This window comes from Lemur catta, chromosome 15 (genome assembly GCF_020740605.2).
Source record: "Lemur catta isolate mLemCat1 chromosome 15, mLemCat1.pri, whole genome shotgun sequence".
NCBI lineage: Eukaryota > Metazoa > Chordata > Mammalia > Primates > Lemuridae > Lemur > Lemur catta.
In genome coordinates, this window is record NC_059142.1 from 51,932,231 (window position 1) to 51,948,863 (window position 16,633).

The 16,633-nt window shown below is 50.5% G+C and overlaps 1 protein-coding gene and 3 non-coding genes across 5 annotated transcripts; 3 read left to right on the forward strand and 1 right to left on the reverse strand.

Annotated features, from left to right (window-relative positions):
- The first annotated feature begins 1,660 nt into the window (after positions 1 to 1,660).
- On the forward strand, positions 1,661 to 9,812 carry MRPL58 (mitochondrial ribosomal protein L58). Of its 2 annotated transcripts, none has more exons than XM_045569873.1 (6): positions 1,661 to 1,866; positions 5,319 to 5,355; positions 8,243 to 8,302; positions 8,843 to 8,925; positions 9,021 to 9,190; positions 9,453 to 9,812. In XM_045569873.1, exons 1-6 carry the CDS (start codon positions 1,681 to 1,683, stop codon positions 9,535 to 9,537), a joined length of 621 nt encoding a protein of 206 aa, XP_045425829.1. In that variant the 5' UTR covers positions 1,661 to 1,680; the 3' UTR covers positions 9,538 to 9,812. The 2 variants fall into 2 exon arrangements, with proteins under 2 accessions (XP_045425829.1, XP_045425830.1); XM_045569874.1 differs by having other exon boundaries at positions 9,458 to 9,812.
- A 3,502-nt stretch (positions 9,813 to 13,314) lies between these two features.
- TRNAR-CCU lies at positions 13,315 to 13,387 on the forward strand. Its single transcript has one exon. It is a non-coding gene; the product is annotated as a tRNA-Arg (tRNA).
- Positions 13,388 to 13,800: 413 nt separating this feature from the next.
- Positions 13,801 to 13,873, reverse strand: TRNAR-CCU. The gene has a single exon. It is a non-coding gene; the product is annotated as a tRNA-Arg (tRNA).
- Positions 13,874 to 14,436: 563 nt separating this feature from the next.
- Positions 14,437 to 14,509, forward strand: TRNAR-UCG. Its single transcript has one exon. It is a non-coding gene; the product is annotated as a tRNA-Arg (tRNA).
- The last annotated feature ends 2,124 nt before the right edge of the window (positions 14,510 to 16,633 follow it).

The window sequence follows — 16,633 nt, forward strand, 5'->3', positions numbered from 1 at the left end:
CATGGAAACCTGCAGTTTTCTTTTCCTGTTTGCCTGGGTCAGATGCAGGGCTGGAGCCCAGCCTCAGAACAGTGATGCCATGAATGGTTCTGACTTTATTAGTCATAATCCCTTAGCCCTCAACCTGAGTGCCTGGCTTTGCTCCCCTGAGCAGCTTATTCCAGTCACCATGGAGATGTCTCTGTTCCCTCTGAGGTCTTGGGACTAAGTCAGACAGCGAGGGACCCAGGAGACATTCCTTCCAGAGGGAGCCCAAAAAGAATATGCCAACTGCCACTCTCTTCCTAGTTTGAGCTTACAAAGCCGGTGCCTGGCAAGTGGTTTATTCCCTCCTAAAGACTCGGACACATCAATGATGCTGAGATGGTAAAGCCTTGACTTGATGGCAATCTCCTGTTTCAATCAGCCAGCATCCCCAGGGGTATATTTTTCTAGGTAATTATGCTTCTTCCTAAAAATAGAACTCTTCATTAAGAAACAACCACTAGTACTGCTAATAATCTTTAACATTTATTGAGCTGTTTCCATTTACCACACTGCCTCTCAACAAAGTAACTTAACTAAGGTTTAGCTGTTGGGGGGGGCGTGACGGCCCCACGTTTTGCAAACCTTTCGTTGTGTGAGGGCCTCCCGCTCCTCCTGTCTGGTATTTCTGATGCAGAGCGGCTGGGTATAAACCATCGCACATGTGCCGGTGGGGACAGGATTTGCTTACAGGCTGCCTTGTAAAAAGAGCCTGAAGTTCCCAAAACCAGCTCTACCAGAACTCAACTTGCAAAAACACATTCCCACAGAATTCATTTTATCTATATTTGTAGAGTGCCCATGACCGTGCCATGTTCTGGGTGCTTGGGATACAGCAGTGAGCCGGTGCCCTCCTGGAGTTTATATTCTGGCTAGAAGACAGGCAATTAAATTAGATAATTAAGATTGAGCAGCTGGGCGCGGTGGCTCACGCCTGTAATCCTAGCACTCTGGGAGGCCGAGGTGGGAGGATCGCTTGAAGTCAGGAGTTCGAGACCAGCCTGAGCAAGAGCGAGACCCCGTCACTACTAAAAAAATAGAAAGAAATTATCTAGACAACTAAAAATATATAGAAAAAATTAGCCGGGCATGGTGGCGTATGCCTGTAGTCCCAGCTACTCGGGAGGCTGAGGCAGGAGGATCGCTTGAGCCCAGGAGTTTGAGGTTGCTGTGAGCTAGGCTGACGCCATGGCACTCTAGCCCTCTAGCCAGGGCAAGAGTGAGACTCTGTCTCCAAAAAAAAGAAGAAGAAGAAGAAGAAGAAGAAGAAGAAAAGGTAATGTAGAGCAGGGTAAAGGGGATGGGGAGCGCGGGGCGGGCGAGCGGGCCTCAGGGGGCTTTGGGTGATGAGCGGTCCGGACCAGGAGGAGGGAACGGACTCTCATGAAAGGGCGAGAAGTGATGTTTCTGGGGGACACGAGATCCAGGGGTTCTTCTCACTAGGAGGTTCCTTCGGGGGCTCGCGGTCCTGCCAACGTCTTCCCCACGCCAGCCAGGCCCCCCGGAGGCGACCGACCGGGGAGCATCGCCGGGAGCCCAGCTCACCGCCTCCCCTCCCGGGCCCAGAGAGCCGCGCGGAACCAAATCCCGACGGCAGCGCGAGCCTGCGGACCGCGGGGAGGAGGCGCCAGCCGGAAGCGCCCCCGAGACCTGAACATGGCGGCCCTCAGATGCCTGCGCTGGGGCGTGAGCCGAGCCGGCGCCTGGCCGCTCCCGCCGCCTGCGCGCTGCCCGCGCCAGGCTCTGCACAAGCAGGTAGACGGCACCGAGTTCCAGAGCATCTACAGCCTGGACAAGCTCTACCCCGAATCCCAGGGCTCGGACACCGCATGGAAGGTCCCGGTGAGCCGAGAAGGGCAGGACGGAAGAGGCGCTCCTCCCGCAGCTGGGTGGTGTCAGGAAGCCGGGGGCTCACTGGCCGGGCGTGGAGCTGCGCCAGAGGGGCCGCGGCTCTCGGAACGGGATGGTCGCCGCAGGAAGGGGCGGGCTGTGCCAACAACCGGGGGCTGGGACTGCAGGGCATCGCCCGCCAGGTGTGGCTCGAGATGTGCAGAAGCGGGGAACGTCTGCTGGATATGCTTCTTTCAAGGCTAGCAGTTTTTCCGCGTTTGTCTCCTGACCCTCAGGATTCTTGTCCCAAAGGAAAATACTGGCATTCTGGCCCTCCAAAGTAGACGATAAAGGCCGGAGGCTGCCAAGTTGTTTGCTACCTTTTGGGACGTTACACTGTCTGTTGAACCTAGTAACCCTAGGATGCCTGAGACTTCGTACCTCCAGATGCATGTATTTAGCCCGCTGTGTGCAGGCACTGTATCAGGCCCCAGATCCATTAAGCTTCCACCTACAGGACTGGAAGAGAACACTCATTCATTCACCCACTCATTCAACAAACGTCTATTGAGAGCATGCTGTGCACACTATGCTAGGCTGGGGGGCTAGAATATCGAAACAATAAAAAGCCTAATACTTGTGGAACTTATATTCTAGTGGAAAGAGACAGGCAATAAGTAAAGTAAGTAATTAGAATGTGTGAGGTGGTACTTTGGAGAAAGTAAAGCCCAGAAGGAAGAAGGAGTGCCAGAGGTAGGGAGTAGGGTTGCAGTTTTAAGTAGGATGGTCTGGGAAGGCCTCAGTGAGGTGGTGACATTTAAGTCAAGACCTACAAGAAGCAAGACAGCAAGCCATGAAAATAGTGGGGAGGGCAGTGCAACAAGCTTAAGGCAGTAGCCCGCTTGACTGGTGTGGCTGAGCAGGGGAGTCAGGTGAAGCTAAAGAGAGAGGGATGGCTGGGGAAAGGCCTGTTTCTAGGGCTCACTGGCCTTCAGCCTTTCCTCTTAATGCAAGGGAGATCTATTCGAGGGTTTGAGGCAGAAGACTTAGTTTTACAAGGATTACACTTTTTTTTTTCCATTGAGGCATTTTATTTGTAAGTATATATTACATCCCCAGAAAAAGGTTCTCAGCATTTTCTCTCCTGTGTGTTTTCATCTTGCTTCTTCATGATCTGTGATGCCAGCTGAAGTTGTCAGTACAATGAAACCAAACTGATGGGATGGGAGCAGATAATTCTGCCATTTTTCTAGATCTTTGAGTTGCACATCAAATCTGGGGCTGATCACTCCACACTTGTTTAACCTGCCTGTGAGATTCACAACAATTTTTCCAGCTCTGTGCTCATCAGCGATTTCAGATTTGCCAGTGTAATTATGCTTCATCAGCAGTTAGCAACCAGATGATGACTTTAGAGTACAGCCAAATAAGAATCTGGCATTGCCTCTTTTTGCAGCATTGTTGATGCTTTTGAGAACATCAGGCAGGATATCCACGCATACTATTATGGCATCACGGAAAGATGAGGGAAAGAGGACAGGAGGGGAGAACAAATAGAGTTCTACAAGGATCACTGCAGAGAACAGACTGGAGATTGCCAAGAGCAGGGAGACAAGTTAGGAGATTGCAACAGTGCAAGCAAGAGATGATAAGCAGAGTGGAGGCAATGGGAGTCATGAGAATTGGTCAGATCCTAGACATATTTGGGGGGAAAGCCTACAGGATTTGCTAATGGATCAGATGTGAGAAGTGAGAATAGAGAGAAATTGAAGTCTGGGGCCTTGAGCAATGGAAGGATTGAGTTGCCATGAACTTATACAAGAGAGTGGCAATAACGTTCTTTTGTTGATTCATTCAACAAAAAGTTTACTGTGAACCTACATGTCAAGCACTGTTTCAAGCAAAGCAGATACAGCCAAGATAAACAAAACACACAGAATCTCTTCTTCTTACATTCTAGTGGAAGGAGCAGACAGTAAAAAAAAAAAAAAAAATGGGGGTGGGGCAGGCACGGTGGCTTATGCCTGTAATCCTAGCACTTTGGGAGGCCAAGGCAGGAGCATCAATTGAGCCCAGGAGTTTCAGACCAGCCTGAGCAAGAGGGAGACCCCTTCTCTACAAAAAATAGAAAAATTAGCCAGGTGTAACATGCGCCTGTAGTCCCAGCTATTCAGGAGCCTAAGGCAGGAGAATCACTTGAGTCCAGGAGTTTGAGGTTGCAGTGAGCTATGATGATGCCACTGCACTCTATCCTAGGCAACAGAGTGAGACTCTATCTCCAAAAAAAAGGCAGGGGGGAACATTAGGTATTGAGAAGTAGTGTAATGAATAGAAGGGTGCTGCCACAGAGAGTGCCAGGAGCCACTTCAGATTGTCAGTAAGGGAATCCTCTTGGAGGAAGCTTGAGGTTTGAGGCATCCATCAGGTGTCTGAGAGGAGACATCAGGTAGCAGTGAATATGGGTCTGTAGTTGAGGAAAGAGGCTTGAGTTTGAGCCAGAAAGTTGGGAGTCAAAAATATGGAGGATATTTTCATCCACGTAGATGAGTGAAGTGTTTTAGGGAAAGAAATAGTAGAAAGAGAGAAGAAAAAGGATTTCTGAAACATGTCATTGTTTAAAAGTTGCAAGGAGCTAGCAAAGGAGAGTGAGAAGGAGTCATAGGGAGGGAAGAGGAAACCGGGAGAGCATAGGTCAGAGGAAGGGGAAGAACGTGCTTCAGGAAGGAGGGCCTGGCCCATGGTCTTCAGTGCTGTAGAGGTGGAGTAGGGTGAGGGGTTCACCCTCAAATAATTCTAAGATAAAAGGGATGAAGGCAGCCAGAAGGGGTACACACGAGGATACTTTGAGCTTGGAGAGCCAGGAAAACTTCAGAAGGAGTGGTGTTTGCACTGGGCCTTGTGGACATGAGGTTTTAAGGCCAAAGGGCATCACTGCTGGAGGAAAAACTGGGGAGAGAGGTGGAGGTGAGGAGTCCTGGGGTGACTAGTTCAGTTTGACACAAACCCTCAGCGCAGATGTACCGGTCATTCACTGTTCAAGGCAGGCTGCATCCGTGCAAGCCTCCTGTGGCCTTGGAAGAAACAGGGTGGCCTGCCAGATTGGCTTCTCCAGCTTGGCAGAGGGTGTTGTTGCTTTTGGAGCCTCCCTGAGGCATGTGCACTGTGGCTCCCCCGACTCTCACCACCCCCCCCACCCCGAGCCAGGCCTTGATAGTGCCTGACACTAGCTAAGGCCAGGGCAGGGAAGGCTGGAGACATCAGTTCCATTTTGCTAAAGGAGTGTTTGTGAGGTGGTACTTCTGGAGTCTGGGGAAGCTTTTTCTGTCATTCTGATATGATTTTGCTGGGGATTTGAAAATAGTAATGTGTTACATTTGTGTCGAGGGTTTACATCATTTCTTTTGTTGCTGTGGACCAGTTAGGAACAGGTGAAACTTATTTGACACTGTGACATTCTGTTACAGGATGACGCAGAGCAAGCCAACAATGACATCCCTCTAGGTAAGTAATTTTGGTTTTTCTTAATGTCTGTTCCTTTACCCCTCACATGTTCCTTCCAGATTGCTCCAGCCCAATTAAAGAGATTACCTCTGGGTGTGTGAAAGTGGAGTCTTTGCAGCATTGTTTAGAATAACAAATAAATGGCCGGTCGGGGTGGCTCACGCCTGTAATCCTAGCACTCTGGGATGCCGAGGCGGGAGGATCGCTCGAGGTCAGGAGTTCGAGACCAGCCTGAGCAAGAGCGAGACCCCCGTCTCTACTAAAAATAGAAAGAAATTATCTGGCCAACTAAAAATATACATAGAAAAATTAGCCGGACATGGTGGCACATGCCTGTAGTCCCAGCTACTCGGGAGCCTGAGGCAGTAGGATCGATTAAGCCCCGGAGTTTGAGGTTGCTGTGAGCTGGGCTGACGCCACGGCACTCACTGTAGCCTGGGCAACAAAGCGAGACTCTGTCTCAAAAAAAAAAAAAGAATAGCAAATAAATGATGGTGTAGCCCCTCGTGGAGTTCTGTGTAGTGTGCCACATGCATGGAGAGCTCTTGATGTTCTCATGACATGAGCAATCTTTACGGTAGATGAACTGATTGTTATGGGGGGAAAAAAGGAAGGTATAGGAGAGTATATAAGCTACCATTTGTGTTTTACTTATCTATATCTCTGAAATAAATATCTCTCTATAATCTGTGTATGTGTATATAAATCTATATATATCTGAAAGGATATACAAAAACCTGGATAGAGTGACTGCCTTGGGAAGTGGAGACAAAAGACAAACCTGGTGGCCAGGGCACAGGAATGGTGATTTCTCCATGTAAACCATTTGCATAACTTTAAAACTTTGTACCTGTCAAGCATAGGCAAGGCCCAGCAGTTGTGGCCTTTAAAGAAACAATGAGCCTTTTTACATTCGGAGAGTGTACGACTTCCATAGACAGTGAAAGTAAGAGTAGCCAAAGGTGCTGGCTCCTGATCCTTGCTCAGGGTGACACTGAAAGAGACCACATGACTGCAGCACAAGGGACAGGAAACCCTGCAGTTTTATGGCTTGCAGCTGTGTTGGGGAGGAGACAGAAAGAGTCTTATCACAACTCAAGGTGAAGAGATACAAAGAGAAGTGTCTCATGCCAGCCTCCCCGGGGAGATGGGCAGATGGGTGGGCAGTGGCCTTGTGGTAGCCCCTTGCCAGGCTCCCATGCTCTTATTCACCACAAGGCATCTGTTCCTGTGAAGACTTAGGTCGGTCACAGTTCAAGCCTTGCCCCTGTGGCCTGTGTGGCTACACACAGGGTTGCCAGGGCACCATGGTGGAACTATTCCCCTACAGTACCATGTGCATTTGTTACCTAAGTCAGAAAAAGGATTTAATTTGACTTTTCCAGAGGAGGAAAGCCTCTCAGTAGCAGTCTGAGATGGGTCACCACTGCTTTCTGCCACCATGGTGCCACCACAGTTCTTTGCCACCCAGACCTCTTGTGCTTCACCATCTAGTCTTCTGGAATTTTTTCACTACTGTGACTTCCCTACTTTCCTCAGACAATAGAAGGCTGCTTGTCATTAATTATAAAAAGGGAAGGAAGAGACCTCATTTTATAGATTAAAAACAAGCTGAGACCCAGAGAGGCAGTGGGACTTTGTCAAGACCATGTAGTCACTTCATGGCTGAGCCAGTGTTCTAAGCTAGGGCTCCCAACTCCAGCTCAAGTACTCATTCATCCAGCAGATGTTGTGCACTGACTGTGAGCTTGGCCCTGGGAATGCACAACGAACGCACAATGAATTAGACATGGTCCTGCTCTCTTGGAGCTTACAGCCCACTGGGATTCCACATCCACCACTTCTGGAATTAAACTAAGGCTGCCCTTTAGTTTGAGCTTTTGAAAGAGTCCTTGCTTTAAAACACACAAAAAATGAACAGCAAAAAGCAAGGGCAGTGGGTCTGGTGGGATGTACTAGACCAAAAGCAGACAACAACCTGTCATAATTTCACCTCCTTTACTGTCTGTGTGACCCTGGGAAAGTCACTTGCCCTTGATTTTGGTTTTGACATCTGTGAGTAATCTCTGGCTTTACTGATCTGAATGTTACATTTATGTACATACAGTCTATACAGTCGGCTCTCTGTGTCCATGGGTTCCATGTCCGTGGATTCAACCAACTGTGGATTAAAAATATTTGAGGACAAAAAAAGGGATGGTTGCATCTGTACTGAACAGGTACAGACTTTTCTCTCGTCATTATTCCCTAAACAATATAGTATAACAACTATTTATATAGCGTTTACATTGTATTAGGTATTATAAGTAATCTAGAGATGATTTAAAATATGTGGGAAGATGTGCATAGGTTATATGTAAATACTATTCCATTTTATACCAGGGACTATGGATTTTAGGATCCGTAGAGCTTCTAGAACCAATCCCCCATGGATACAGAGGGACGACTGTATATATTAATAAAAGGCATTGAAAAGCCTGGCACGGTGGCTCATGCCTATAAATCCCAGCACTTGGGAAGCCAAGGTAGTGGGATTGCTTGAGCCCAGGAGTTCAAGACCACCTTAGACAACATATCGAGATCCCCAACTCTACAGAAATTAAAAAAAAAAAAAATAGCCAGGCACAGTCATGCACACCTATAGCCCCAGCTGCTGGGAAGGGTGAGGTGGGAGGATCACTCAAGCCCAGGAGTTCAAAGGGGCAGTGAGCTATGATCACACCACTGCACTCCAGCATGGGCAACAGAGTGAGACCCTATCTGGAAAAAAAAAGTCACCAAAAGAGAGATGTGTAATAGGGACAGTTATGGTGATAGGACATTAGCAGTGTGCACATTTTCCCATGGGATGATCAGTTTTTTGTGTGCGCATTCTTCTGTTTCACAGATCGCTTGACAGTATCTTACTGCCGGAGTAGTGGTCCTGGGGGACAGAACGTTAACAAAGGTACAGGCGCCTCATTGCTTGCTTTTGCTTTAAGACTCAGCTGGGGGATGGGTCTGAGGAGCTCTGTGTTTATGTTCATATAGAATAAAGGGATTTTTCAGCAGAAGCTTAAATACTGCCAGCTTATAATAATCCTCTTTATTCTTTTGAATGTGGTCTGATTCTCAGATGCTCAGCTGTGGGTTGCTAGGACTAGGATTGGCTATGGGTCTAAACAAAGAGAAATCACAGTGTGAGTCGGCAGCCAGCTCCAAGAATAGGTTTCCTTCATTCTGGTGGAACTTGTTCCCCCCATTCTTTTCAGCACCCAGTAAAACTGTAAGAGAAGCACTGGACACGTGGTTACTAGAAGTCTATTTTTGTCCAAAAGTGCCTCAGGATCTTTGTAGGCTTGTTCCATGGCCAACTTTGACATAGGCTAGAAGGTACATGGTTGGGTGTCTGGCCTCTCTTTGTTTCAGGGTGGTCACTGTTCACCTGGGTGCTGAGACATCCTGAGAGTCCAAGTGACCAGTGCTCCCTTCTGTCCTTCATCCACAGTGAATTCCAAGGCGGAAGTCAGGTTCCATTTGGCGACCGCGGACTGGATCGCAGAGCCTGTGCGGCAGAGGATCGCCATCTCGGTAACCACCACCATCCCTTTCTTTCCTTAGAAATCCCTCGGGGACTTTTAAACATTTACCCTGTAGGACTAGGATTCTTCCTTTGTTCTCTGCAGCATAAAAATAAGATCAACCGGGCAGGAGAGTTGATACTCACCTCTGAAAGCAGCCGCTATCAGTTCCGCAATCTGGCAGATTGCCTACAGAAAATTCGAGACATAATCGCTGAGGCCAGCCAGACACCCAAGGAGCCATCCAAAGAAGATGCTAAACTTCAGAGAATCAGGTATCAGAAAATGCCCTAAGCTACAAACCGATCTGCGTAGGCAGAGTCTGCACAGGTAAGGAAGGAGGCCGGTAAAGGCCAAGACCTGCCAGTAGGCAGGTGAGACGCCCCAGCAGGAGGAGAACACCCAGCCCTGGGGTGGGGGTTGTGAGCTGGCGCCTGCTGGCGGCTGCTCTGCTTCCCGCAGAGCTCCCAGCCCCTCTCACCACTTTGAAAAGCACTGATTGGGCATCTGGGCTAATTGCAGCCTTTTTGTTTTCAGGATAGAAAACATGAATCGGGAAAGGCTAAGACAGAAGAGAATTCATTCCACCATAAAGACGAGCAGGAGAGTAGACATGGACTGAAATTACCCGCAGCTGGCAAAGACCAGGCTTCAGGGCGCCCGGCAGCTGCAGCGGGGATGGATGCCTTTAACACCATGCGGAGATTTCTTTGTTTTTGCTGTTAGTGTTTGTCTGTAACATTGGCGCCATCACAGGAATGTTCACTGGGAGTGAGAGTTACAGGCACTAGTTGCAAAGGTCTTTATAGGCAATTACCATATTTTCAAACCTGAGTTATCCACCTACTGTATTAGTTACAATAAAATTCTAGGCTCTTGGGCTTCCCTTCTCATTCAGAATGCCTCTGAACAGAACTACCTTTTCTCCCAGTTGCAGTGCCTCACAGTTATTGACCCGGCACTGACTATGTATCATGGCTCGGGGGAAACAGGAAGGGGTTCTGGTGTCTGCCCTCAAAGACCACAGGGCCAGGAAGGAGGGCTGAGACAGAGGAGTGAGAGGGGATGAGGACATGCCATTTGAAGGGAACAATATGAATACAGGAGACAGAAAAGAGGCTGACGTGGAGGAGGGGCCGAGGGAGCCAGCAGTACTGAATGGCGGGTTTGTGCAGGGGGCTGGGAGCGAAGCCTGGAGAGAAACAGAGGCTTGATGCGGACAGCCTCGAATTCGAGTTAAGGAGTTTAGATGTTAAGAAACATGGTAACAGAAAGCCGCTGAGGATCTTGAGTGGGAAGGAGTATTGTGTGTTAGGTGCCGTATTGAGCAGTGGGGTTTTAGAGGCAGGAAGAGTAAGTTGGAAGATTTTTGCCATCCCTTGGGCATGCAGGCTAGCATATCAGCAGTAGATTGCTGTGGCATGGAGTGAATTTCTCACACTCTTCTCTATTCTTTCAGTCTAGTTCTCTCGTTTAGCAAATACTCCATTGTGATGCTCTAAATTCAAGAGAATGAACCGTAGCAGTATATACACTTTATGTGAGCAGGGACTTACCATTCACATGAGTCTAAACAAGGGGAAGAAGTCATTTATAAATGACTTTTATAAAACACAAAAGGTATGTAAGATGTGGTCCCTGTCCTCCAGGAACTCCGGGCCTAGGAGGCAGCTGAGGCCCATATGCAGGAACTGGAACGTTCCTTAGTTCATTCAGTCATTCAGTGAACCCTGGGTGAGGTGGTAAGGAGTCGGCAGTGAACAAAACAAAGTCCTTTCTTGCAGAGAATTGACATGCCATCAGGTGGTGATAAAAGCTGAGAAGAAAAATAGGTTACAGTAACACGACTTAAAGTATAGTAAATGATGTAAGAAAAGTCTCAGTAGATTGCAGGAGGCAGAGGAGCAACTAGTTGCAGCGGGAGGGTTGGAGAAGATGTACTTGAAGTGCTTGAGATGGGCCTGAAGGAGGGGAGGAGCTGGCCAGGGGAGCAGGGTAAGAGCATGTCATCTGGAGGCTCTAGTGGTGGCCGAGCACAGGGCTAGGAAAATGTGGGCAATGCCAAGGCCTGCCTGCGGCTGGAACAGGAAATGGATTGAGAGGATGGGCTCTGTCACCAGACTGCCCAGCTCAACTCCCGCCCCTCCACCACCCCCAGCTGCAAGACCTTGGGCAAACTACTTAACCTTGGTTTTCCCATCTATAAACTAGGGGTGATGTTATTAGTGCTGACTTTAGGGTTACTGTGGGATTTACATGAATAAATAAGTGGTTAATGGCACTGAGCAAGTACTCCGGGAATGCTGGCCGTGATTACAGCACAGTTTGACTGGAACCCAGGGGACGACGAGCTGCGAGATGGGTCTGCCACACTGAGTGGGAGCCACATCCAGAAAGGACTTACATGTGACAGCCAAGATGTTTAGACTTTCCCCTATAGGGGCTGTCGGGGGCGGGGGGGGGGGGACCACGATAGGATGAGAAGTAGGTGTGGTTGTCAACTGACCCATGTGAGCAGTCAGGTACCAGTCTTGGAACTACGGCAGTGGCAACAGGGATGGGGAGGAGATACCGGATGCTGGAGGATTATGGGGACATAAAATTGGCCTGGGCGGCCTGGGACCAGGGGTGTGACATAGGGTGATGCTATGTGTTGACAAAGGAAAGTCACAAAGGGGAGTGGACCTAAGAGGATGGCTGGGTGAGTGTGGCTTGCCCTTGAGGAGGAGTGCCTGGTGGCGATGCTCAGGGCAGGGTATGAGCCGCAGAGCGGGAGTGAGGTGGGAGCTGGGAGATTCAGGACCCAGAGAGACAAGTGGACTCTTTGGAACGGATATGAGCAGTTGAGTGAGGCACGGCAGGGCCTGGGGCTTGCTTGGTTAGATGGGGGCGGCAGGAAAACAGAGCAGGCACCCTTGCAGTTGACCCTGGAGTGAGTGCTGGGCGCTGGGCCCAACAGGCTCTCTGAAGACATTGGCATGTGAAGGAACCTGGAGGGGAAGGAAAAGTGAGAAACAAAAAAGGCTGGGGGCAGAGAGTAGAGTCCATGCCTTAAAAAAGGCTAAGGGCAAAAGAACCAATACAGGTGACTCTCAAGGACACAATGAAAGAGGCCAGACTTTACAAAAGAGAAAGATGCCATTTGTATGACATTCAAAACCAGGCAAAACTACTTTGTGGTGATGAGTCAGGCAAGTATTTACCTGGGGGAGGTGGCCAATGACCAGCGGGAGGCACAGCAGCCTTCCTGGGTGCTGGAAAGGTTCTGTGTCTTGACCTACCTAAGTGGCTGTCACGTGAATACATACACATGTAAAGACGACTCGGGCTGCAGCATTAAGGTCTGTACCCTTTACTACATGCATGGCACACACAACAGACAATGCTTGTTTGTTTTTTGAGACAGGGTCTCCTGTTGGCCTGGCTAGAGTGCCATGGTATCAGCCTAACTCACAGCAACCTCAAATTCCTGGGCGTAAGCAATCCTCCTGCCTCAGCCTCCCCAGTAGCTGGGACTATGGTGCGAGCCACCATGCCCAGCTAATTAAAAAAAAATTTTTTTTTTTGTAGAGATGGGGTCTGGCTATGTTGCCTGGGCTGGTCTCCAACTCTTGGCCTCAAGTGATTGCCCTGACCCAGGTGCTGGGATTACAGGTGTGAGCCTCGCCCCAGCCCAGAAAGACAAATTAACCAGCTGGAAGGAGAACATCCTCAAGGCAGTAGGCTGGAGCTAGGTGGGTTAAATTCTTCCTTCTTTCAGACATTAAGGGAGGAAGGAGACAGGTTTTTGCTGACTCTACATTTTGTAGAGAGAAACAAAGAATGTCTCTAAGTCCCCTTGCCCCGCGATGATGCTGGGGGCGGATGGGCAGATCTCACAGCAGGCACAGCGGGGGACAAACGCTGCCCTTCACTGAAGTGCTGTCACATGTTTCAGACGCGCGTGGACTTTAACAATGGATTTTAAATGTAACATTTTAAAATGTTTATTGTTTTGTTTGTTTAATAGTTTTGAAGGAGAGAAATATTAGGGTGCAATGTCTATTTGGCTGACTTTTCTATGTATTCTATACCTGTGATATAATATATTAATATTTCTATTGTCAGGACTGGATTTGTCCCTCCTGGTTACGCTGTCGTGCCTGGGAAGACTGTCAGCGTGTGCTTCAGTGTTCATGGCTAACACTGGTCTGTGCTTCTTCACTTCCCACACCACATTCTCCTAAAATTCTTGGATTTTCCATCAGGTCTCTAGAGGTGGACAAGAAGGAAGTGCCTCCCACCTGCACAGCCCCGAGCGGCCCCCGGACTCCGCACCCCGGCCCCTCCGAGACCTTCCCGGGGAGACCCGGGAGGAGCCGCCTATTAAAGGAGGAGATGCGGCAACCACGTGGCGCAAGCCCCAGTGGCCTAATGGATAAGGCACTGGCCTCCTAAGCCAGGGATTGTGGGTTCGAGTCCCACCTGGGGTACGAAACTGTCGTTTTTGGATTATTTTTCTCTCCCCTCTCTGAGACTCTGGAAGAAACCCCGATCCCGTTCGCGGGGTCCAGCAGGGTCTGTGCCCCGTCTCCGCCGAAGACCCTGAGTGCCGCGCCAGCACTGACAGCCACGACCCGCGCGTCTCCCGAATCAGGGACACGAGCAGCTTTCGCCCGTCAACTTCGAGGCTGGGACAGGATATGTCCGGAGGGTCGAAAGCGCAGAGGATTCCCAGGACACCGCAGCTGCGGCTGACAGGGCGGTCCCGGGCAGCCAAGCACAAACGACGTGCGGACACGCGGACTACGGAGGGACCTGCAGGACAGCGGGTGTGGGGCCGCAGCCCGCGATAAGCAGGGCGAGGTCGCGGGTTCCCGGTGGCAAAAACTGAGGAGTCCGTCACCACCCCAGGTGGGACTCGAACCCACAATCCCTGGCTTAGGAGGCCAGTGCCTTATCCATTAGGCCACTGGGGCGCGATTACACGCATGTTCCACGTGGTCCGTGATAGCGCGTTCAGCCGCACGTGCCCACGCACCGCGCCAACAGCGGCCGCGCCCAGGTTTCGGGGAGCCCGCGGGGCCACGCGAGAGAAGTAAGAGCTCCTGGCGGCGCGCTGTAACGCGGGGAGCGGGGGTCTCCCGGAAAGGCAAACGCGCGGCCGGAGGTAGGGGACGGACACGAAGAAACAAACCACCAAACAGAGCTGGGTGGCGGATTGCTGCGCTCTGCTAAGGACTCGCTCAAAAATGACCCCGCCACGAAGGGACTCGAACTCCCAATCTTTCGCTTGTGAAGTTGGACGCCTTGTCCGTGAGGCCACGCGGCCGCGACATCCATTGAGGCGCAAAGCCTGGGTCAGGTGCTGCAGTTCCGAGGCGGCGGCGCGGGCGGTTCAGTGGGAGCGGGTGGCACGTGCTTCGCCACAGGATGCGTGACGGCGCGGCGGAGTCTGACGCGGGTACCACCCCGGAGCCGCGCCACCACTGGAGTCTGCTGATCACTAAGTGGGTCATCCAGAAAAGCTGCTGAGCGGGGAGACCGCGTGGCCTAATGGATAAGGCGTCTGACTTCGGATCAGAAGATTGAGGGTTCGAGTCCCTTCGTGGTCGGAACGTTTTTAATCCGTACAATTGTCCTAAGACCGCAATCCCACAATCCTTGTCTCTTCCCTAATTTTACCCATCCCCGGGCGTTTCCTTCCGGGCCCCGGAGCTAGGGAGCAGCCTCCGTCCAATCGGGTTTTGTGCCTGTGCGCTTTCGTGTGATGTCATTACGTGGCGTCACAGTTTAAGAGGCATATGATCGGATGCCACCCGCGCCAAGCCTCAATGGCCTACTGGATAAGGCACTGGCCTCCTAAACCAGGGGTTACGGATTCGAGTCCCAGCTGGGGTGAAGTAGCCTCCCCACCTGAGCCAACTTCTTTCTTAACAATTTTTATGTAATTTTTTAAAAGCCATCTATAAAGCAAACAATAAAAAGCACCTCACACATTTTCTCTGTTTAATACCGTAAACATTTTCTGCATCTCTCAGTTGTAATTAATTTTCCTTTTCTTCTTGCTACAATTTGATTTGGATTTCTGGGTTTTGTTTTTTGCCCACTACACTTTGAAAGGTCAACCAACGTGAGGGCAAGTCGGGGCCCATTTCTCGTTGCCTCTCTGAGCTGACACCCAGGAGTTCACCATCGCAGCACTCGCCCCGTGCAAGTCCCCCGCCAGCTACCAACCCACAAGCAAACGGAACCGAGTGCGCTGTGTGAGTCGGTCTCTGCGAAGTTCGACGGCCCCTCGGCCCACGGGCAGGAGGGGTGGGGGCGCGGCCTGCTGTGCTGCGAGGGGTGCACGGAAGCACGTGTGTGCCAGCGTGTTTGGGCAGCGGCTGACAAACGCCAGCCTCTTGTACCAGGCAGCGTCTGGCAGGGAGAAGCTGGCACGATCCTACGGGGTAATCCGAGGGGCGCGTGGACACCGGTTCAGAAAGGGCAGGCGTAAGGCAACGTGGGGCCTGAGGGAGGCGCCTGGGTGGGGCGCCAGCACCGGGGCCAGGAGACGCAGGGAAGGCAGGAGGTCCTGGAACCTGGAGACGGGATTGCGCAGGGAGCTACGGCTTTAGGTCAACAGATGCAGAGTCCACAGCGACCTCGATATGGCAGGAGGGGGCAGGGGGAATGAACACCCCCTTCAGTTTCCTCTGCTCTCCATCGACAAACATGGCAGGGAGCCTGCTGCCCCCAGCGGGGACAGTGCAGAGCAGGTCTGCAGGGTCAAAAGGAGCCACCTGGCATTCAGTTCCCAAGAAAACTTCCATATGCTCCTAGCCCCCCAACAACCCTGTGCAGGTAGGGGGATGATGGATGGACGGGCAGCGGGGAGGGCAAAGTGGGGAGAAAGTAGGCAGAATGAAGCTCTGCTGCTGGAAGTCGAACAGTGTTACCCTGGGGTGGGGGCGGCTTCAGAAGCCTGGCTTGGGGAGCTGCTCACGTTCTGCCTTTTATTCCAACGGGTGTGTTCCCCTTGTGAAAAATCAGAGATGTACACTTATGATGTTCTCACTTTCCTGTGCGTGGCGTTTTTTTTTAAAGTGTACTATTCTGGCCAGGGATATATGTTTTTTTAACTTGAAGACCTTGGCTCCTGGGGAGATATGGGTAGCTTTTGCAGGTTGAATACTTCACATCATGTGCAACATTTTGAGGTTTCTACATTTACTCGGCGAGAAGACATTGCTTCATCAGATTCTCAGAAGTCCTTGACTCAGAAAAGGTTAAAAACACTTTTTTAAAAAGTCCTTGTATTATACTTTTGTATAAGAAACAACAAAGCAAACCAGCCAAGTAGAACAGACTTTTCCTCTCCCTTCTGCAGGGCCACCCACAATCCTTCCCCTCCTCTGCACTCCAAACCAGGCACCAAGTTTGATGGATGCTACTTTTAAGCTAGCTCTGCTGACGAGTCCTGCCACTGGACAGCATCACGTCCCTAGCCTGGACCACAAGCCACACTCCGGCCCTGCCTCGATGGGACTTACACTCTATTAAGAGAGGACAGCATACAAGTAAACAAGATTTCAAAAGAAACTCGAGTAGTCAGAAAAGGGACATTTGAGGAGGGACATTTGGTCCAGCCCTAAATTATTGAAAGGGACCAACCACATAAAAAGACCATCTAAGAAGAGGCTTCTGGGCAGAAAACAGCAAAAATATCACCGACAATCCTGTTCCCCTCAGAA